Source organism: Lucilia cuprina, chromosome 2, assembly GCF_022045245.1.
Source record: "Lucilia cuprina isolate Lc7/37 chromosome 2, ASM2204524v1, whole genome shotgun sequence".
Taxonomy (NCBI): Eukaryota; Metazoa; Arthropoda; class Insecta; order Diptera; family Calliphoridae; genus Lucilia; species Lucilia cuprina.
Genome location: NC_060950.1, coordinates 15,841,825 through 15,865,527, shown reverse-complemented (window position 1 = coordinate 15,865,527; position 23,703 = coordinate 15,841,825). Strand labels below are relative to the sequence as shown.

Sequence of the window (23,703 nt, the reverse complement as noted above, 5' to 3'; positions counted from 1 at the left end):
TTTATATGGATAATTTTTAATACAATTTTCTTTTTATAGAAAATTTCCAATAACATTTTATTTTTATAGAAAACTGTTTCTAAATTTTTTATTAATTTTTTATAGAAAATTATCAATATAATATTTTTTTTAGACAATCTTAAATAAAATTTTTTTCTCTTCTATAGGAAATTTTTAATAAAATTTTCTTTTTCATATTAAATTTTCAATAGAATTTAATTTTTATAGGAAATGTTCAATACAATTTTCTTTTTCTAGAAAAATTTTCATAATATTTTCTTTTTATAGAAAATTTTCTTTAAATATTATTGTTGTATTAATTTTTTATAGAAAATGTTCAATAAATATTATTTTTATAAAAAATTTGGAACAAAATTTTCTCTTGTATAGGAAATTTTTAATAAAATTTTCTTTTTCATAGAATTTTTTTAATAAAATCCACTTTTTATAGAAAATTGTCAATACAATTTTCTTTTTACAGAAAAATTTTCATAAAATTATTTTTTTATAGAAATATTTTTACTCTCTTTATTTTCTTTCTATAGAAAAATTTGTCTTACTTAAGAAAATTTTCAATAAATTCTTCATTTATTGAAAGCATAGTTTTAAATCTCTGACAACAAACTCGACAAAACTCTTTAAATTTCCACCATTACCAATTCTACTAAGTAGTGGAGGAAGTTGAGAAAAAAATTGTATTTTTCCGAATAAATCGTATACATTTTATATGGATGTATATGGGAGTATGTCTATGTCGTTCTGTCACAGTAAAACATGTAAAGAACATACAAAAATAAAACGGAAGCAACAACCAAATCGTAAAGAAATTTCTTATAGAAAACCAAACATAGTAGCAACAGACAACTTACAAAACACCTAAACTTCAAAAGTCCACCCACCCAATACCGTTATCTATAGATACTTACAGCAAACAACAACAAACAATTCAAAATTCTAAATGTGTGCAATTTTAAAGAAAATTTGTGTATACCTCAGGAAATGTCATCTACACACACTCACACACATAAACATTCATACATATTTCTGTATATTTTACAAATATCATTTTGTTTTCGTAGTATAAGTACATGTACACAAGTCCACATGCATGTACGTATGATGACGAAGTGAAATTTTTGTATTTTACATGGTTAGATCTTAGATCACGTACAACTCTTCATCATAGATTTTATTTTTTGACAGGAAGAAAACGTTTAGTTGAATAGGTTTTTGTTTTTCTGTAACTTTTCTTCTTTAACTCACATTTCCACTTTTTTCGATTTTGTTGTCAGGTTTCTGTTCAAAAAATAATCATTTGCAGATTTTTTTTAAAGCGTTACTTTGAAGTGTTTCTCTTCTTTGTTTGTGAAAATATTGGTTGGGTTAAAGAATAGTTTTAATACTCTTGAGAGTTTTGAGAAAATTACTTTCCTTGAATAACATAACAGATGAATACTTTATTGTCCCAAAGTAGTCTATAGCGTTAACAGTCAAATTTTATCTATAGATTAACATTAAAACAGATGGATACTTTATTGCCCCAAAGTAGTCTATAACGTAAACAGCTAAACTTTCTTTATATAAAATTTTAAAGTATTTGAAAGTTTTAAAATGTTAATGAAAACCTTGTTTTAACAGATTTTCCTTTTACTCCTTGCTAATATTGCAGTTGGTACTTTGTAAGCAATTTTTGGAAAATTAAATTAGCATTTTTTTTTTGCTACACAAAACCTTTGACAATGTTCAAACATTTAAGTATCAAGTGTAAGGACATTGTATTAAAATGTTAAATAAATTGTATTTCAAAAAGAATTGATGTTTGTATTGACAAAATGACGAGTATCGAAGAGAAAAGTGATAGGAATGTAGAAAAGATCTTAATCTAAAGGTTTTAACAATTTTGAAAAAAATTCTACTGGAAATAACTAAAGGCAAGGAGTACCAACTCCAACTTAGTTTGTTGCATCTTTTAAGTAGTTTGCTACAACCTATAGGTAGTTTGATATAACTCAATTTCGTTCATATTGTAAACGTTGAAACGAACTTAACAACATATACTTTTGTCGAGAGGATAACTTATATTATGAGATTACAAATCTAGATTCCGACTGTAAGGCTTTTAAACCTAGTATACGATAGCTTTAAATGACATTCACAGAGAAGCTATCGTTATAGGACGGAATAATGAACTTGTTTGTAGGATTCATTAGATCGTATCTCGTTAAAGACAGCTTTTAAAAAAATTCAAAGAGACGAGAGAGATCAATTCTGAGGATCCCAGATACCCAATGCATGTCTTGCTTAGAGGTTATCCAACTTATGTATCAGAAACATATAGATAACGTGCCGCGCAAAACAAGAATTGTTGTGGCACAACTGAATTTGCTCAAAGTCGGTATAGATCAAACCCCATGTGATCAGATTTGGTATATTTATAGCCCTTCCTACTTCATGTATGTCAACATTTAAAGAAAATTACGAGGACCCAATAGATATCTTTTGTAGAAGTCATCCACCGTCTGTAGCAGAAACAAATGGAAAGTGTGAAACGAAACAAAAGTAGTTCTGTTACAACTTACGTCACTTAAAGTTCGATATAGACTGAAACCCATCTGATCTGGAGAACATAAGATAATTATGTTTAGGATTCGTTAAATCATTTATGGCAGTTATCGGCAAAATTCACAGGAATGAAAAAGATAAATTCCTAGGAGTCTTGATACCCAAGAGTTGCAGAAACAGATGGAAAATGTGCCGCTCAAAGTAAGATGACGTGATGAAACAACACGCCCAAAGTCCGGTATAGCCCGGAAGCCGTTTGATCAGAGTCGTTATCTTACTTAGACCATCCCACTGCAATACTTGTAGAATTAGCAATATTTTTTTGGCTTAAATCTCAATACAGAACCACCGAATTAGATAATTGTAACTATTACAACTTTATCTATAAAAATATCCTTGAGTTCCTTAGCTACTGAGATTAGAATCATACTTTAGACTTTCATTCTTGTTGAATGTTACATTGAAAAAGTTCAAGGTGTAGAAACACGATTCCAATGAAAGTAGTTGCAAGTTCGAAGCAAACTTTTCTTGTTTTCTAAATTTTGTTCATACATTTTTTTAGAACTTTACGTGGGATTTCTATTTTACAATTATTTTGATTATTTTCTTCAAAAGTGTTTCATTCCAAAATTTGCTATATTTTATAACATTCCTTCGTATTTTTTAAGGATTGCAGATATCTGTTGGATACAACTTTATAGAAGTTTCATACAACTGAATATTGTTTGTTTAAGTAATTTGAATCATAATAATAGTAATAATTATAATTATAATAATATTTACATTTTAAAGTAACTATATCGTATTGTATTAACGATAAACATTCTTATATTTGCTACAACTCATCAACAATTTAATGCAACTGAATTTTGTTTATATTTGCAATTTGAAGCCAAATAATTAAAATTATTTATGTATTTTGTTTTAAAGTAAATATTTTAGTAAAAAGTTCAACTAACTTTTTATCCTGTTTTTTTTTTAACCAAACCTATCATATGATTTTTTTTTTTTAATTTAACACATATTGTACCTAAAATCGTTAAAATTTTATTAAACAATTTATGTATTTTACAAAATTATTTTAATTTCATTCGTTATGATTAATTTTCACAAACTCATGTTAATTAACAGAACAAATAATATAATTTTAATGTACAAGTGTTTTTAAAAAAATTGGTTGCTATATGTATAGTGACGTGTTTAACAAAATGTGGTTAAAATTCGGAAAAAATATGGTTAATATAACATTTTAAGTCGGCTTTAAAAGAGTTGTTTACTTTTTTTTTTGTTAAATAACTCGTGTAGGAATATTTTGTATTTTTTGTTTTCATGCAACAAAGTATAAAGTGAGGTTATAGTGAAGTAAAGGTATTGACAGTCAAATGATTATGTGAATGATATTGTGCGATCACTGTGAGTCAACTCATTGACTAGTTTCATATCTTCTTATATAGTGTACACTTTAGTGGCCGATTCATAGATGCATAATTTAAGGATTTATTAGTATGAGAGCTAGTGTCAATTATGATCCAATTCCAATTTAATTTGTTCCTTATGAAACTAATTTATGTGAAATTTCTTTTATTTTTTAGCCAGTTATCTGTATTACAGTCACTTTCTGAGCTGGACCTTTTTTTGGCTTCATAAAACTATTTTGGGCGAAATGTGCATGTACGTGCATGTATGAAGTATTTCGGGAAGTAAACTGTATTGTATTGCCATATACTCCATAAATAGGGAATATTTTTCAAAATGTTTACCTTTCTAGCTCTTCCCATTGGCTACCTATCATATTTTAAATAGACAGACGGACAGACAGACAATAAACACATATGAACCAAGAATTTATATAACTATATTCTAAAATTATTAATAATGGTTCGTTTTAAATAAAACTGAATCGATTCTTAATAAGTAAAAGTGTTATATTCGGCTATGCTGAATCTTTTATACCCACCATTAAACCTCGTTTGACTCGAATGAAACTTACTTATGTCGAATTCCATCTATATGCTCATATTTTTAGGCCTGTTATAAGCGTTAAAGTAATTTTCCGAAAGGGACCTTATATAGGGGGGGTAAGGTCAATTATGGGTCGATCCTCATAAAATTTGGTAGACAGAATTTGTTTCGTATTAAATTTATTTGTTTCGAATTTTATTGCTACACTCGTACTTTTAAGCTATTAATGAGCGTTGCAGTCATTTTCTAAGGGCACCTTGTATGGGAGGGGTAGGGTAAATCATGGATCGATCCTCATAACATTTAGATAGATTTTGACTCGTATGAAACCTATTTATGTCGAATTTCATCTTTAAACTAGAATTTTTAAGCCAGTAATGAGCGTTAAAGTCCTTTTGTGAATTGGACCTGATATGGGAGTTAGGTCAATTATGGACCGATCCTCATAAAATTTTGCATAGTGATTTTGGATCATAAGAAACTTACTTATGTCGAATTTCATCGCTACAAGTTTTGACTGTTAAAGCTGCTTTTCGAGAGTCCACTTGTCCGAAAACGTGGACCGATATTTCCCATTTTCAATAACAAACAAACCATACCTATAAGAAATATTTATGTGAAACCTCTAGCTCTTTTCATTCGGACTCTATCGTGCCTTCAACAGACAGACAGACGGGCAGACATGGCTAGATCGTCTTAGGAATTAATGAGCACCCTGAATATATATACTTTTCTGGGTCTATGACCAATATTTCCATGTGTTACAAACGGAATGACAAAATCAATATACACCCCATCTTTTTTGATGGTGGATATAAAAATTTCCATGTGATAAATTAAAACACGAAGAAAAGAACAAAACAAATTGTTTACATTATACAACCCAGGTAATCTATCGTAGTATTAATTTTCATTTGAAAAATTATTAAATTCCTTTAAAGATCAGTTGCTAATTCACATACTCATACTCAATATAAATAATTATAACAGAAAATAAAAATATTCACTAACTAAAAAATTAAATACTCATATGAAAAAGTATATATAAATAAATAAATAAAAATGTATTTGTATATTTATTTATGTTTGCATGATTATGTTTTAGTATGAGTGATTGCCATAAAATGTAACATTTTTACTCAGTAGTTTTTTAAGGAGTCGAAATACCCTTTTCAAATTGCATTATTTTCAAATACTTTGTTGAATTTCATTTCTTAATTTTTGGATTATATGTTACGTGTGTACTCTTTGTTGAGCGGAAATCAATAGTCTTAGAGTAATGAGATCGCTACTTTAATGTCTCCAAGTAATCTAAAGAGTAGGCACTGTTTTAAATGTATATTGTTGAGCCCTTACAAATAAATCTCATCATTTTTGTGATTAATAGTCTATCATCACTTTAATGTCCTCAAGTAGTCTAGAGAGTAACCAATTGATATCTTTTTTAAAAGTAAATTCTTATTATTCCAGAAATAATATATTGCAGTATAAATTGTCCATTTGTAAACCGAGTGTTTAGTGGTTGTAATCGATTGGTGGTATAAGAAATCGAATAAAACCTCTAACTTAAAAGTTAGTGAAGTTTAAACTCTTTTTAATGCTGTGTGAAAAACAATAGTCTCAGAATAATGAGATCACCACTTTAATGTCTACAAGTAATCTGAAGAATAGGCAATCTTTAAAAAGTATTTTTTTAAACTCTTGAATGTAATTAGCTGATGAATCAATTGTCTATTTTTAATCGAATAAAAGTACTACATTTACTTTTTTGTGAGTGAAAGTCTATCATCACTTTAATGACTCCAAGTAATCTAGAGAGTAGCCAAATTATATTTTATTTAAAAGCAACTTCTTAATACTTTTAAAATAATCAATTGCAGTATAAATTGTTCATTTGTAAACCAAGTGTTTAGCAGTTGAACAATCACCACAAACTGCCGGGTCACTGCTACTCTTTTATTTGCATTTGTGTCTGTGATATCTATGTATGTATATGTGTTTATTTAATAACCACATACATGTTTATTTTATTTTTTTGTTATTTATTCATTTGATTTTATTTTCAAGTTAAAAAATAACAAAGTTGACAAAAGAATAAAAAAAAAACAGTGTTTACACAGAAATTCACTTGCACAAGTTTATTAATAAAATAAATAAAAACAAAAACACCTGAATTGTACTCATTCGTAATGTTCGTTTTCTTCTTTTGGAAAAATTAATAAAAATAAAACTACAACTAAATAAAACTAATTTTTATTCATTATTTTATGGTACGATTTGTATGAATATTTTATAGTAAACTGAAAATGTTTAGCTCTAGGGTGTTGAAAATCGTAAAACATTTTTTTGGTTCTAGCATGTACATTAGAGTGGCCTTAAAAACGGACGCAAATTTTGTCCGGAAACGGAAATGCAAATTTTGTATATTCTTATTTTCTTTTCAATTCAATAGTGAGCTAAATTAAATGATAAAAGGTCCTTTATTGAGATTTTTAAGGATCTATGAGCAAATTTGTTTTCACAAAAAAGTTTCTTAAAAGAGCCATTTAAGGTCGTATTGCACATGAGATATAAAACAATGCACAAACATTTAAAAAGGATCTTTCTATCCTTTAACCTAGATTATCAAATTTTGATTACTGAATAAAATGCTTGCAAATTGTTGTTTAATATTTGCTGAAATATCGGTAGATACATTCTTTCTTTACAATACAATTGGAGCCAATCTAATGTTCTTATATACATATGTATGTCTGCGTGTAGTTGTTATATTTGCTAATTTTGTGAACTTTGTCATTTTGCATTATGCCCTCAATTGACAAATATGCTTATGTAGTTGTATGTACATACATATGTATTGTTTCTTTTTCGTGCCCTACTCTTTTATAGAGGGTATTATGTGTTTTTGTTTATGATGAAACGATTTCAATGATTGTCATTGAATCTGAATACTAGGACTATGCAGATGACACGCTCAGCTATAAATTTTTATACCCTAGACCACTTTAGTGTGGAGGGTATATTGGGTTTGTGCTAATGTTTGCAACGCACAGTAATATTGTGCCTACACTCACCTTAAAGTATGCCAATCGGCTCAAAGTCATTTTCTGAGTTGATTTAGCTATGTCTGTCTGTTCCTCAATCCGGCCGTCCATGAAAACCTTGTAATCAAACTACATGTCGTAATTTTGAAGATAATTCAATGAAATTTGGTACATGATATTTTGTTGTCGCAAGGGTGAAGCCTATTGAAAGTGGTTAACATCGGTCCAATATTTCACCTAGCCTCCATACAACTGAACCTGCCGAATAGGGCTTTTAAGTTCATAATTATGTTTAAATACTCGTATCTCGGCAAAAAGCTGCAAAACCAAGTTCCAAACTAGCCTTGATTACCCTCATAAACTTTATTATTATGAAAGTCAGATTTCGACAACGATTTGTAGCAATTTTGACAACCTTGTGAACGACTTTGTTGTTACACAAACAACAAAGTTGTTGTCATACCTATGTACATACTTAAACAACGGATGTTATTAGAAAATTATAAACACTTTGGTGACAATTTGGTACCAGTCGTTTATACTTTGAAAAAATGTTTTTCCATTGTGTAGAGCAAAATCAAACAAATCCAAATTACGAATAATCGTTACTATTTTGTCATAATATTTACGAAAGGTTTCGTGCATAATACGAAATATTTTTTAATGAACTTTTTTTCTAATTTTACGATAGAACGAAAGATATATATTACAATGTATTAGTTCTGTATAGGAACAGCTTGGATTTACATATACATATATGTATGTTCATGATACAGGGTATCAGAAGTTCGTTTATGTCCCTTTCATTTCATTAGCTATTTTCGTTTATTATTTTTTCATTATAGCTGTTGTAAATGATTGTATGGAATTGTAAGTATGTGTCCGATATTTCCATTTCTTCTTCTTTTTTTTCGCTTGTCATTTAGCCTGCCATGAAAAATAAAATAGAATAAAAAATTTGCAGCAACTATTACGTGCTTAGTTTATTGGCTGTGCCATCTATATTAGGTTATAAAGTTCTACAAAATTTGAATATTAAAATACTATATATTGATGTGTGTATTTGGACAGGGTTGTTCAATTTCTCAAAAGAGGGGGCCGATGACACTTTACTGAAACGCTAAAATAAAGAAATAATTTCAATGAACATTTTGTAGGGTCATCTTTGTCAATGATAAATTTGGATTAAGGATGTTTCTAGCATGGATTAGCTCCCTCTATGCAGATCCGTGATTCAAGCCAAATGTTTAAAATACACTGTTATTGGCTTAGTTTTAGGGAAACAAGTATTTATGTGAATATGCACTTAGATATTGACATAAATACATGTTTCCCGTCAGTTTTAAAAGTAACAAAGTGTTACCTCAAGAAACTCTGATGTGATAATCATTTGGTTGGCTCTAATTCGCCTCACGACTGTACTCTTTGTTAACTAGAGTTAAACCAGTAGCGACTTTTATATCTCTCATGTAAGTTTTCACCAAGTAATCTGGAGAAAGACAAGTATATTTCTCAGCGTGTCACCTTGTAATCAATGGAGTGACGATTGACTTTCTCTTATAGCAAACATTTGTTAAAATTTAGTAAATAGCTAGTTAGAAACACTTCCCCTTAACTACTGACTATAAAAATTACTATGTGAAGGCCATCAATTGAATTTCTTTGGACTTTGTAATCTATGGAGTGACGATTGCCTTTCTCTTAGAGCAAATATATGTAAAAATATTTTGTCAATAGAAAAAATCTTAGTTGGGGACTGTTCCCCTGAACTGCTGGTCAGCTGTCACTTTGATGTCTCTGATGTAAGCGTAAATAAAGACTGTCGTCACTTTATTTTCACCAAGTAATATAGAGAAATACAGATCACAAAAGAAAAGGCTCATTTCCATGAATTGAACTCCTTTAATTTAGCCCTCTTTTTGTCACTTTCTAGTCTATAGAGAGCCAATTAACTTTCTCTTAGAGCACTCACATGTTCATATATTTAGTCATTTGGATAAATAGTTAGTTAAGGACAGTCCCCCTTGAACTGCTGGTAATCAGATCTACTATTAAAAGGCCATGAATTGAACTTCTTTGGACTAGTTCTCAGCTTGTCGCTTTGTAATCTATCTTTCTCTTAGAGCACTCATATGTTCATATATTTAGTTATCTAGATAAAAAGCTAGTTGGGGACAGTCACCCTGAACTGCAGGCTATTAGAACTACTATGTAAAGGCCTATGTTAGAATATGGTAGTATGAGTGTATGTGTACACACACAAGTAATAAACTCTTATTAAATTCATGTTTTTGTTTATATTTAACATACGAACAATTTGGTCTCATAAGAATGAAATTAAATGTTGTCGCGACTATAAAACATACTGGACAAATGAATGAATGTATAATCAATAGTTTTTTTTTTTACATTTGGTAGCTGTTGTTTTCAGTGTTTGCGTATTTAGCCAAAAATGTTTCATTTGCATATAACTAAAGTTATGTATGTAGTAAATAAATTGATAAAACGCACACACACATACATACGTACATAATAAAATGTCCTAATACATGTTCTATGTTAAACCCTACACGTTTATAGTTTAGAGAAACATATATTTGAAAGACTCTTTCTTCGGACATCGTGTATAAATGATACTAAACAGTGGCTTTATTACCCCCATATTCATAAATACTTAATAAATTTATTGATTGTTTATTGTAGGAATTTTGTATGAATGTCAAAGTGCTTTACGTGAGTACCTGGCATGATGGCCTACCCCACGGCCGGTTCATATACAAGCACTTTGCTGGAGTACTCGAGCTATCTAATCTCTGACTATTGCTGCTCCGTTGCTTAACTTCCGAGATGTAAAACATAATTTCCGTTTACAACCACGCAGATGGGATGGACTCTGTTGATTCGGCAACAGCATCTAGAGGACCGAAATACGAATCCATTAAATAAACCGAGGACTTTGTTCTTACTCAAAGGGACACACTGTGGTAATTCTGATATGAGCAAAGTATTCTCTGAATATATCTGGACAAAGAAGGAAAATTCAATGGTATCATTTGTATATGATATCTTTCATCCATCATACAACCCAGCACACATCTCTCTTATACGATACATTCATGAGAGAAAAACATACGACACATTCATTATAGGTAGACGGGTGGGGTGAGGCCCGCCGTACCTCACATTCATCCCGTATAATATACAATTAATACCAACTCATTTCCAACGCTTAGTCCCACAGTCACTCCTTTTATCTTCTTTTCGATTATAATAAGAAACTTTTTGTTATATACGAAAAATACATATTAATTACGAAATATTTCGTACAATGTATAAAATATTTTGTGTATGTTGTCCATGGTATTTCAGCAACGTTTCCTATCCCCAATGCCTCTTTTCATTGCATGGTTTTAATTGTATTTTATTTATAAATCAATTCTAACAGACTTTAGAATGGAATTTTGTTTATAACTAATCAATTTTTAATATTATTTTAAGAACTATCTATAAATGTATATTAGGATGGCTTTTTGTTATGTATAAAAAACAAAAAACTCAAAATTTGTGTCTTTTGATCAAGACACAAGAGCTGCTTTAAGTTTAAAAGTTTAAATGAACAGACAAAGAGATGAGATGGCAATTTATTATGAACTTTACAAACATCAGTAGGAAGCTATTATATCCCCACTAAATTGGTGTAGGGTATAACAGTTAAACTTGTCTTACTTAGTCTTCTTTTAGCAAACAAACCGATATTCTATGGAATTAAAAAAAACATTAACATGCTAAAATATTATTGCTATTTTGTGATATAAATTCACCAATAGTTAGACATGTCAGTTAGTCAGTCATTTAGTATTTCATACAGTTAGCTATGTGTGCATGTATTTATGGATATTTGAAAAGACATTTTACAAAATAGACACAAATAGTTGGATAGGCAGGTAGGCATATACATACATACATACATACATACATACATACATACATACATACATACATACATACATACATACATACATACATACATACATTCGCAATGTCTGTTAAATGTTTAATACATTATTTTTAACAATGGCAGCAAATAAACCTAAAAATAAAAGAACAATCATGACCTCCCTTTCTCTCTCTTTTCCACTGTGCAGTATGAGAACGAAAATATTTTTAAAACATGACTTGCATTTCTAATAAAATGGTTAAAATTTATATGTATTAATAAAATATTGTTTTTTCAAAGGTTTCAAACATGAATAAACGCAATAAACGAAGGATGAGAAGAATTAGTTGGCTATGAGTTTAAAGTTAATTGTTTGGAAAATTTTAAAAGGTTTTTTTTTAAAGAATTTAAAGATTAACCCTTTTATTCACAAACAAAATTGTTGTTTTATAAAAGATTTATAAAACAAAATTTTATACAAAATCTAATTTATAAACTGTTTTAAAATAAAAAATTTTGTTTATGAATAAGACAGTAAATGTAAGATATTAAAGACTTTTATCATAACAATTTATCAAAGGTTTATAAGACAAATTTTCCTACAAATTGTGTTACGGAGTTTCTCGTACTCGGAAACTTGTTTTGTTATTCTTCTCATTCGTACAAAAACAAATCAATGCAATTAAAAAGTAGTTTCTGAAACAAAAGTTTCTATGTGTAGACCTTAAGGAAACTTCAAAAGAGAATTACTTAAGAAAAAAGTTTCCCAACAAACGTTTTTTAGTGTGGACTAAATCTAAATATTAAATATCTTGAAAAGCAAAAAATAAAGGTTCGAATCGAACATATTGTAAATGTTAAAATGAACCTTACAACATATACTTTTCTAGATTCAGACTATAAAGCTTTCGAACCTAGTATACGACAGCTTTAAATGACATTCACAAAGAAACCATCAATTTCGAGATCCGGTTACTGGGTAGAAGATATCATACCTAGAGATCACATGGATCCGATTTAGGTCGGAAGGGAAAACTTATTTATAGGATTCGTAAGATCATAGCTCGTTTACAAGCACTTTGCTGAAGTACTTGAGGTTTTTAATTTCTGACCATTGCTGCCACGTTGCTTAACTTACGAGATGTAAAACGTCATTCCCATTTACAAACACGCAAATGGCCTCTGTTAATTCGGCAACAGCACCTAGAGACGTAACCGGTGGACCAAAGTACGAATCCATCAAATAAGCCGAGGACTTTGTTCTTACTCCAGCGACACACTGTGGTAATTCTGATATGAACATAGCATACTCTGAACATATCTGGATAAGGAAGGGAAATTAAATGGTATCATTTGTATATGATACCTTTTATCCATCATCATACAACCCAGCACACATCTCTTTTATAAGACACATTCATTATAGGTAGACGGGTGAGGTGAGGCCCGCCGTACCTCACATTCATCATGTACTATATACAATTAATACCATTTCATTTCCAACGCTTAGTCCCACAGTCACTCCTCTGTGGGTATCTATTGTTTCGGCAACAGCACCGAACTTATCCCGAAATATTGACTTTACCTTACATCAGTCTTTTAACCGCAACTTACTCTTCCCCCGATTTTAGGTTTATGCCACATCCACTACGTGGATCCCGAAGGAACATTAACCAACTGACCAGCCAGGACATAGTCCTGAAGCAACTGGCCACCCATAGTCCCAGATTATGCGGTGCTCTGGTTTGACTTCTTTCTATCTATAAATAGGTACAGTAGACTGTACCTATTTATAGTCCCGGTCAGACTGAGGTATTGGAAACACCTCTTTTCCTCGGGATTGCAATAACACCAAATTAGAGGCTTCACCAAGGTAATATGACCCCGGGGGGACATAGACAAGAGATATCCATTTTATGGGTTTCAAATACCCAATGGATGATTGACTTAGAGGTCATCCACCTTCTATAGCAGAAACATATTTACAACGTGCCGCTCAAAACAAGAGTTGTTCTGGCATAATTGAAGTCGCTCAAATTCCGGTATAGATCGAACCCAATGTGATTAGAGTTTTCTTATTTTTTATTTAAGAGAATTAGTTGGCTATGAGTTTAAAGTTAATTGTTTGGAAATTTTTAAAAGTTTTTTTTTAAAGAATTTGAGACCTAAATGTAAGACACTAGGGGCTTTATTAATAACAATTTATCAAAGGTTTATAAGATAAATTTTCATACAAAATTTGTTTTATAAACCTTAAATAAATTTCTGTGGCCTGTATGAAAGTTTGTCTTATAAACCTTTAATAAATTTTTAAATATATAAATTTTTGATATACTTATCTTAGGTCAAGCGATAACAAAACATACCTGTAATGAGAAAAAAAAATAAATAAAATGTTAATGATTTAATTTTTTAAATTTTAATATTTAAGAACATAATGAATTCCAGTGTCATAATATACATGAACATAGTGACATTATGTTTATAGATTACAAATACTCCATATGACTATAATATGAGTGTCATGTCATAATGTTCATGGTTATTTTAAAAACATCGTAATAGTCATGAACACTGCGACACTTTGTGAAAAAAAGAAATGTTTTTGACATTTTGAATTAATTTGTAATTTCATGTTTTGAATGTTCTATTCAGTTCATTAGCTTTTTGTATCCGCTATTTTCTTTCTAAACAATGGTTTAGTTTAATTATATACATTGCACTATGTACCGTTAATTATTTATTGTGTACTTCGAGCCTTTGTTAACGGCATACGAGGGTTAACTAACAAAATCAGTCTGATGGCAAAATGTAAATTGTTTAAAATTAATTTATAAATTTTAACAATAAATAAAAGTATCATTTAATGTAAGAAAACAAGTAAGAAATTATAGTTGGATGAGGCTGACCATATAATACCCTACACATGTTACAAAAATAAAATGTGATTAATTTTTATAAAAAAGCCTTAAGTTGAATTTATTGTCAAATAAAATTGTGGACATTTAAGTCAAATTTTGAAGGGGGCTTTTTATAGGGGATTGGGTCAAATGAGGACCTATAATTATAAAATTCATGAGGTTTATCAAGCTTAATATAGAACTTGGTTTTGCAGCTTTTTGTGGAGATACGAATATATTTAACATATTTATGAACTAAAAGCCCTTTCCGGCGGTTTCAGTTTTATGAGGGCTAGGTAAAATAATGGACCGATGTTAACAATTTTCAATAGGCTTCTTCCCTGGGACAATGAAAGATTATGTATCAATAAATTATCTTCAGAATTGCGACTTGAAGTTTGATTAAAAGGTTTACATGGACGGACGGACATGCCGATTTTTGTACCCTTCTCACTATTGTGGTGTAGGGTATAAAAATACGATTAGATGAGTAAAATAGTGGGAAAATTCTTATATTGAGAAGAGTGCAATTTTCCCTTGTTCGCTCAACAAAGTATATCTTGTGTAAATGTGTTTATTATACTTGTAAATACAACTTAACGATACAATTATACATAGAATTGCTTAAGAACTTTAGGGACAACAAAAAAGTACCAAAATTTGGTCATTTTAGGCCTTAATACCCGTACTACACTTCAATAGCATATTTTCTAAAAATGTTTTCAATAAGTTTTAATTAAGATAGATTTTCGTATTTTTCGTTTATTTAGTTCTTTTTTCTTCATATTTTCTATAAGATTTAATGTCTAGACACAATTTTCTATAACAATTTATGTCTAGACAAAATTTATGTAATAAAAACGTTTCTGAAAAACTAATGTCTTGACAATAATTTTAAAATAAATTTATGTTTAGATAAAATTGTTTGAAATAATGTCAATTTTTCGAAAAAAAAATATTTTTCTTAAGAAATTTATGCCTAGATAAAATTTTGTTAAATAAAATTATGTTTAGATAAAATTTTGTAAAGAAATTTATTTGTAGGCAAAATATTCTAAAGAAATTTATTTCTAGACAAAAAGAATGTTTAAGAAATTTATGTTAAGACAAATTTTTCTAAAACAAATGCAAGGCAAAAATTTCTAAAGAAATTTATAATACTTTTCTTAATAAATTTCTTCCATACAAAAGAAATTTATGTTTTAACATATTTCTAGACATTATCTCCCCAGAATGTTTGTGTTAAGACAATTTGTGATTAATCGATTAAGATATTAGTACAGATATTTCATCATAAAGATTTGATCATCAAACAAAATTTCAAATACTTTTCAAATTACCCTCGTATTTTGAATAAAATTACCCATCGTTAACATTTTGTACGATTTAGAATTTTGTTAGTGTTGGATAAAGTGTTTGTGAGAGGTACGTACATACATACATATGTCGTGCGTACACATACTCCTGTAATAAGCAAATAAGTATTACAGAGTATTGTTGTTGGTACTAATTACCTGGAACTAAATATGGGGCTGGATTTGGTGCAGGTTGCCAATATGTCGGTGTTATCGAAGGATAAAGTTGTTGTTGTTGCTGTTGGTGCTGATGCTGTTGTTGTTGATGTTGTTGCTGCTGATTATGCTGGTGATGATGATTATGATGATACTGCTGTTGATGATTTTGAGAATGTTGATGATGGCCATTTGTGGTCAAACTTATAGGCGGTGAGGTGGGTGTGGTTGTTGATTTGTTTGTTGTTTGCATTGTGGTAATTGACGATACAATTGTAGGTGCCATAGCAGATGTTGTTTTTGTTGCTGTTGTTAGCTTTTCTGTTGGCATAAATGAATTTATAGAATTTAAGGATAAAACTGTTGTTGCTGCAGTTGCTGCTGCTGATGCTGAACTTCCCAACTCTGTACAGGCGGCTGTTGTTAAGGTAGTGTTGTTTGTAAGGCTGTTGTTGTTATTATTATTGTTGCTAGTAATATTATTGCACATAGAGTTGGTTGTCATATTATTGTTGCTGTTGAATTCGTTAGCATTTCCGTTTCCGTTGTAAGCCATTATGTTATTGTTATTATGACTGTGTGGGTGGCCTAATGTTGTAACATTGGTTTTTATATTGCTATTATTATTGTTACTGCAATTATTTGCATTATTTGCTAAACACATTGTTGCTGCTGCTGCTGCACAATTACTTGACGCCATCGAACCATCCAGTAGATTACGATTTTTCATTATAGTTTTGTAATTTAGAATTTATTATTTTCTCTTTTTTATTGTTTTGTTTTATTTAATTTTTTCTTTCACTTCCGTTTGCTGTTGTTAATTTTCTAGTTAAATTTTATTGTAGTTTTAATGTTTTTTTTTTCTAATTTAATTTTTTTCGCATTCATTTGTTGTTATATGATAATGTTTTATTTTTTTCAAATCTGTTTATTTGCTTAATATATTTTATAATTATTTATCTCTAACTAAAATATTATATTACACATTATTGGTTTTGATAATTTGAGAAATTTACTTTTAAATATTTTTCAATAGTAAAACCAAGCAAAATATTTTTTAATAGAAAGTCATCAAATGTATAGAATAACAAAGTTCGGATTATTTACTAGACTATAACAAAATAAAGTCTATATACAAGAATGTCAACCGTAGGGCAGGCTATAGACCAGATCGCAAAGTAGACATTAGTCTATAGTCCAGACTAAATTTCACATTTCACTCCAGACTATAGCTTAAATTGTTGTTCAGATTATACCACATACAAGCTGTTGCTCATATATACAAGCTATAGCCATTATATGAGATAGTTGCCTTCACTTTAGACTGGACTATATATTTTAATATAGCTTCAGATTATAGGGCCTTAGTTAAAGACCACACACTTTAGTTCATACTATAGAGAATACTTAAAACTAGACTATAGACAGGACCATAGTGCAGTCAGTCGACTAGACTATAGTTCAAATTATAGACTAGTCCACATTGAAGCCTATAAAAACTATAGATTATACTATTTTCCAGACTTTGTAGTCAAGATAACAGCTTAGAAAAATTTTCAGATTGCATACTAATGTCTCAGCTGATATTTATAGAATAAACTCTTGTCCAGAATATGAACTGGACTATAGTCCAAATTCTTTCTTATACTAAAAAATATTGTATAGTTTGTAAATAGAGTAAATACTTCAGATTATAAAGTATGGACTTGACTATAGTTGATAGTATGTATAGACTAAATTTCAGACTATAGCATAGGCTCTAGTCCAGACTAAGGACTAACTATAAGCTATGTAAAATACCAGAGAGTAGCACAGATTTTGGAGTAGATCATAGTTTATAATATAGGTCATAGTTCCAGTCTAATCCATTATATAGATTAAAGTTTTATTTATATATTTTAGTCCAGGCTAAGGTTAAGACTATAGCTCAGAACATAAACTATATATTACTAAACTCTACTATATTACAGACTATTTCCAGTCTATAATCTATAATTCTAGACTTAATTATGCAGCCAGGATTATGGAATATGAATATGGACCATATTATAGAACAGTTTATGATCATAGTCGGCCATAGTCTTGATTATAGGCGAGTCTATAGTTTGGACTATAGACTAGAGTATAGTGCCGGATATAAGCCTGACTATAGTTCACACAATAGACTGCACACTTTTCCAGACTCCAAACAAGACTGTAGTTAAACTGAAACCTAAACAAAACGTCTATATTACAAAATATACGTTAGTCGATTCTATAAAATATAGACTATAGTCCCGACTTTAGTATGTACAAGTCTAAAGACTATATCTTAAATTGTAGTCCTATATGTATACCCAGCATAAATAAAACGAAATACTTCCAAAAGTATAACATTTATAAACACTTCAAAAGTAGCATTAAGGGAATTTATTTACGTTCTGTGGAAGTGATGTTTATTAACTTCCAAAGGAGCGAAAAGAATAGAACTTTGTTTAAAATTGAAGTTATATTTCTTTTCTATTGAAATTTTATTTTGAAGTTGAGTGATAAATGTGTGTAATTTATTTATTTATTTTAACAATTCACTTCACTAATAACTTCCAAAAAATAACATAAAACTGACTTCCTAAGAATGACTTCAGATGTAGTAAATTTGGAATGAAATTAAAAGAACATCCCACCTATTACAAGCCTGTGAAAAAATCATAACATTTTCAGCTCTTGTTCAGTATTTCGATAAAGTAGATTCTACTTCTTTTTCGCTTCCTTAGAAGTTCTTTTTTCTTCGCTAGGCTATATAAAAAACCTTTGTTGAGCCTAAAACTTTTGCTAGTTTTTATCACCAAAAATTATCTCAAATATCATTTTATATCAGTTTTCCTCATTTGTATTTTCATAATTATTTGTTAGTTTATTATTAAAATACATATTATACTCTTTTACTGTTTAATAAGTTTATTTATTTATTATTATTATTATTGCATTTTGTATACTTAATTAATTTTCAACATTTAATTATATACACAATTGTTTATATATACAAACTTATTCTTAAATATTATTTTATTTAATAAATGCTTTATAAAACAAAAATTTCCCATATGAAATTTGTTTAATAAACATTTTATAAAATAAACAATTGCTTACGAATAAGTTATTTATTAAATAAATGTAATTTTTACTCAAAATTTCTGTGGTCATTTGTTTCTATATACATACATATGGAAAGTATATATGTACATATGTATGTATGTAATTGTGTTTATTATTGAAATTTTCAAATTTATTTGAAATATATAATACATTAGTTTAAGGTTTTATTTTACGTTCTGCTATTACGTTCCGCTTTGTTTTTCATTTAAATTGAAATTTTTCATGGAAATGCCTGAGTACGTGTATTTAATAATTAATATTTATTTAATTTTATTATTTTTTGATGTTTTAATAGAATATAGAGAACTCAGCTTTGAATTTCAATTATATGTTTTATTTAAACTTTGATATATCAGCCGCTAATTGGAATTACTAATTTGTTTCTTTTAAATAAAAAAAATATCCCATAAATTAATACGATTATGACAGTGTTACGAAGTGCGTTATAGTTTTTTTGTTTCTCCAGTGTAATGCATGCAAATTAGTTTATTACAATACGTTTTTACACAATTTACATTAGAATCCATTTTAATTTAAAGCTTTTTGTACTGATGTGTTGCCTAACAAAAACAATAATTTTAAAATCTGTTTTTGTCAGTAAAAATGATCATGTAATTAGACTGGTTTAATTTAAAAGTTTAGTTACTACTTAGTCCTCTTTTAACTATCTTTTGCTTAAGGGTTATTTCCTAATATTTATATTAAATATTATGTAAATGTGTTTGTTACGAAAATAAAACCAACTTTATATAGTTTGGATTATTAGTTTATAACTCGTTTACACTTATTATGAAATTTCACACTGAAGTGTTAAAATATTTGTATTATTAACTTTTACAATACTTAACATTAAACAAGATGAACTATAAAGTTGCCACATAAAATTAAAATCAAATTTAAATTATAATATTTAAGATTTTTTATTGAAAAAATCTCAAAAAAATTATTATTTTTAAATTTTATTGCCATTATTCTATTACCCTTCCAAAAAAGATTTAATTTGATATGTATATTGTTAAAATCCCTTAAAAAAAGTTTTGCACCGATTTATTAAGATAATGCAAAACACAAAGATAATATACGCAATATGGGTATCAAATTGAAGTAATTTATAAATACTTGAAGAATTCCATATAAACTATATAGAATATGAATACAAGAAAGAAATTATAGACGAGCAAGGTCGACCATATCGTACCCTTTACCTATTACAAAAATAAAATGTGTTTTAGTTCTTATAATAAATTATTTAAATTGAATTGTATGTTGTCTCAGATATACTTAAACCGTTAATTACTGTATACATTTCTGGACATTTAAGTCAAATTTGAAAGTGTATTTTTATAGGGGCTAGAGTCAAATGAGGCCCTATAATTATAAAGTTATAAGGGTCATTAAGCTTAATATAGGAATAGGTTTTTGCAGCTTTTTGTTAAGATATATTAAATATAATATATTAAAAATAATTATGAAACCATATTCGTCGCGTTCAGTTGTATGTTTACAAGCCCATTCGGGTTTCAGTTTTATAGGTGCTATTTTCTATAGGCTTCGTCCCTAGGATAATAGAAGATCATGTATCACATCTCATTGAATTTTCATCAAAGTTGCGACCCGTAGTTTGATTACAAGATTTACATGGACGGACGGACAGACGAATGTCGAGAGTTTTAATGTGAACACCTGCTTTGACGGCCTTACTTCACGGTGGTCTTTTTCATCCAGTGGGTAGACTTGAGAACGGTCTACCATCGCCCTTTTACTCAGATGGCAATATTCGTACATTGGCTTTGACCGGTCCATGCACAAGCACATTGCTGAAGTACTCGAGGTATCTAATCTCTGACCATCGGATGGCCTCTGTTGATTCGTCAACAGCACCCATAGACGTAACCGGTGGACAGAAGTACGTATGCATTAAATAAGACAAAGACATTGTCCTTACTCACAGGGACACACTGTGGTAATTCTGATTTGAACAGAGTATACTCTGAACATATCTGGACAAGGAAAGAAAATTCAATGGTATCATTTGTATATGATACCTTTCATCCATCATCATACAACCCAGCACACGTCTCATTCATACGACACATAGTCCTGCGGGCAACTGGCCACCCGTAGTACCAGATTATGCGGTGCCCTGGTCTGGCCTGTTTCAATCTATGCAAGGACTAAGCCAAATAGTAGACTGTAACCAATTTTTTTAGTCCCGGCCAGACTAGAGGTATTAGCCACCTTTTTATAAACCGGGATTGAAATAGCACGAAAGAGGAGGCTTCACCAAAGTAACATGCCCCCGGGGGTAGGACGGACAGACGGAAGGACATAGCTAAATCGTCTCAGAAAACGATTCTGAGCCGAATTGTATACCTTAAGGTGGATATAAAACCAATATTATTGTGTGTTACAAACATCCTCTCCACAAAAATGGTGTAGGGAATAAAAAATTTTAAAATTTTTTACAAATTCTATAAACAATCTCTTAAAAATTATTAATTTTAAATTTCATTGTCATTATTATAATACCCTTAACATTAGCTTTCATTTGATATACATATTGCTGGAATCTTAACAAAATTTTGTTTACACCGATTTATTAAGAATGTAAGGGATCTTGAGATAATATAAGCAATATGGGTATTTTTGTATAGCATTTTATGAGTACTAAATGAATTTGATATAAACCATTTATAAAAAAACGACTTTTTCGTAAAATAATCAATTTTTAACATTTTTTTTAATTATATTTTTTTAATTATTCAGTGATATATTTAATTTTTTTTTTTAATATTTATATTATAATAAAATTTTTAAATTAAAAATAATTTAAAAAAATTGTTTTTTGTAAAAATTATAACATTTTTAAGAAAAATCTAAATTTTGAGAAAACTGTTGTTTTTATATCAATTCTATCAACGTAGCAGTAACTGCTTTAACGCAGTTAACGTTCATCAAGTGTGTGCTTTCTCGTTAACAAAAGTTTACCTAAGAGCAACTAACCAATACAGCTACAAATAACAACAGCAAAGCTACAAGTTGTGTGGACTATATGGTCTATGAAAATTTGAGAAGTGCATAGAAAGCATTGTTTGACTAAAGACAAGACAGCTGATTTTCAAGACTTATTCTACAGCTCAATAAACCGTTCGATATGACATATGATATATCAAAAGAAAGGTAATTATGTTTATTTTTCAAAAACTGTCATTATGACTCAAATTGTGGACTGTAAAGTCAGTAAATGTAAATCTGATAAAAGTTAAATTTTTTGTTTAAAAAAATAATTTCCATTTGACAATATTGTTCTTGTATCTTAGAAAAATTTGTTATGTTCTCTATAAATTGCCAATCCAGTAAACATTTTCCAATCATGTTCTTATCGTCTAAACAAAATCTAAACAAATTTTTGATAATGTAAAATAAGCAAAAAAATAAAAATGAATATTTTTGTTCACATTATTTTTTTGCTGTTTTGTAAAATAGCACTTTATACTTTGGCAAGTCATTTTTCTCATGCTAACAAAAAGAGAAAACAAAAAAATCTAAGTAAAAATGTGTTGAAATCTATAAAATACATCTTGTTATTGGACTCTTCTCTTTTTTTTTTGTTATTTCATCTTGTTCATAACCACACATTTATTTACTTGAAAACATGTTCGAACATTTTGCCATCGAACATATTGATTCATTGATGTTAAAGTCAATTCTTGTTTGTTCAATAAGATATTTATTTTCTTCTGTTAAAAAATTTGAAAATTGTAAATTTTTTTACTTATGTATGTATGCATGTTTTTTCTGTTTATTTTTTAATAAACATTGTTGTAGTTGTTGTTTCTTATTATTATTTTTTTCTATTTGTATTTATTGACTGAATGTGTAAATTGAAATATGTCTAATGTTTCTTGGCCAAAATGACATTTAGTACTTTTCATTTACTGACCATTAGCTTGTTGCTGAGGCTGTTGTCTGTCTAGCTGTACATGTGGTTGTTTGTGTAATAATATTAAACAATATGTGGGTATATTAATTTTATTATTTCATTTGTAACACATAGATATATACCGAAGATAGTATTTATATCAGTTCATGATATGTTCCTTAGAAACACATTTTCTTAATGAAAACAGACATTACGAGGAAGACATTTTATTCCCTAGAAAGGCATTTCTTTGACGAAAACTGACTTCTTATGAAAGAGAATTTTTACACGGGAATATTATAATTGAGGAAGAAAATTTCTATATTAAGGAGTGAGATCGAAAAATTCTTAATACACGTTTTTCATTACATTTTTCAACCAAAGTATTATTTGATTTTTTTTTTTTTTTTTTTGATCAAGTTACCTTTGAAAAACATGTCAGTTATTATGTGTAATGTCAATTATATTAATTTTTTTGTTAATCTGATTAAAATGAATGACCAGAAAAAAGTGCGTACTGAAATTATTAAATATTTTCAACTAAACCCAACTTGGTCTTACAAAAAGTTGGCCAAGCATACAAAGGTCTGCCGTCAAACTGTTTCCAATGTTATTAAACAGTACCGGGAGAACTTGTCAGTTGATAGAAAACCTGGTTCAGGTAGAAGGAATGGTCCACATGATGTTTCTAAAGCCAAAAAAATAGAACGCACTTTCAAAAGAGCTCACA

At 29.1% G+C, this 23,703-nt stretch overlaps 1 protein-coding gene across 4 annotated transcripts in view; it reads right to left on the bottom strand.

Moving 5' to 3' along the window:
• Positions 1-23,703, bottom strand: part of LOC111679700 (CUGBP Elav-like family member 1) — a 136,737-nt gene that overhangs the window by 47,094 nt on the left and 65,940 nt on the right. For 3 of the 4 annotated variants that reach the window (XM_046947630.1, XM_046947637.1, XM_046947643.1), the window contains exon 2: positions 15,920-16,882. The exons of the other annotated variant lie outside the window; for it this stretch is intronic. In XM_046947630.1, coding sequence (XP_046803586.1) covers positions 15,920-16,646 — 727 coding nt within the window. In that variant the 5' untranslated portion in view covers positions 16,647-16,882. The remainder of the gene's footprint in view (positions 1-15,919; positions 16,883-23,703) is intronic. 4 annotated transcript variants of the gene reach the window in all.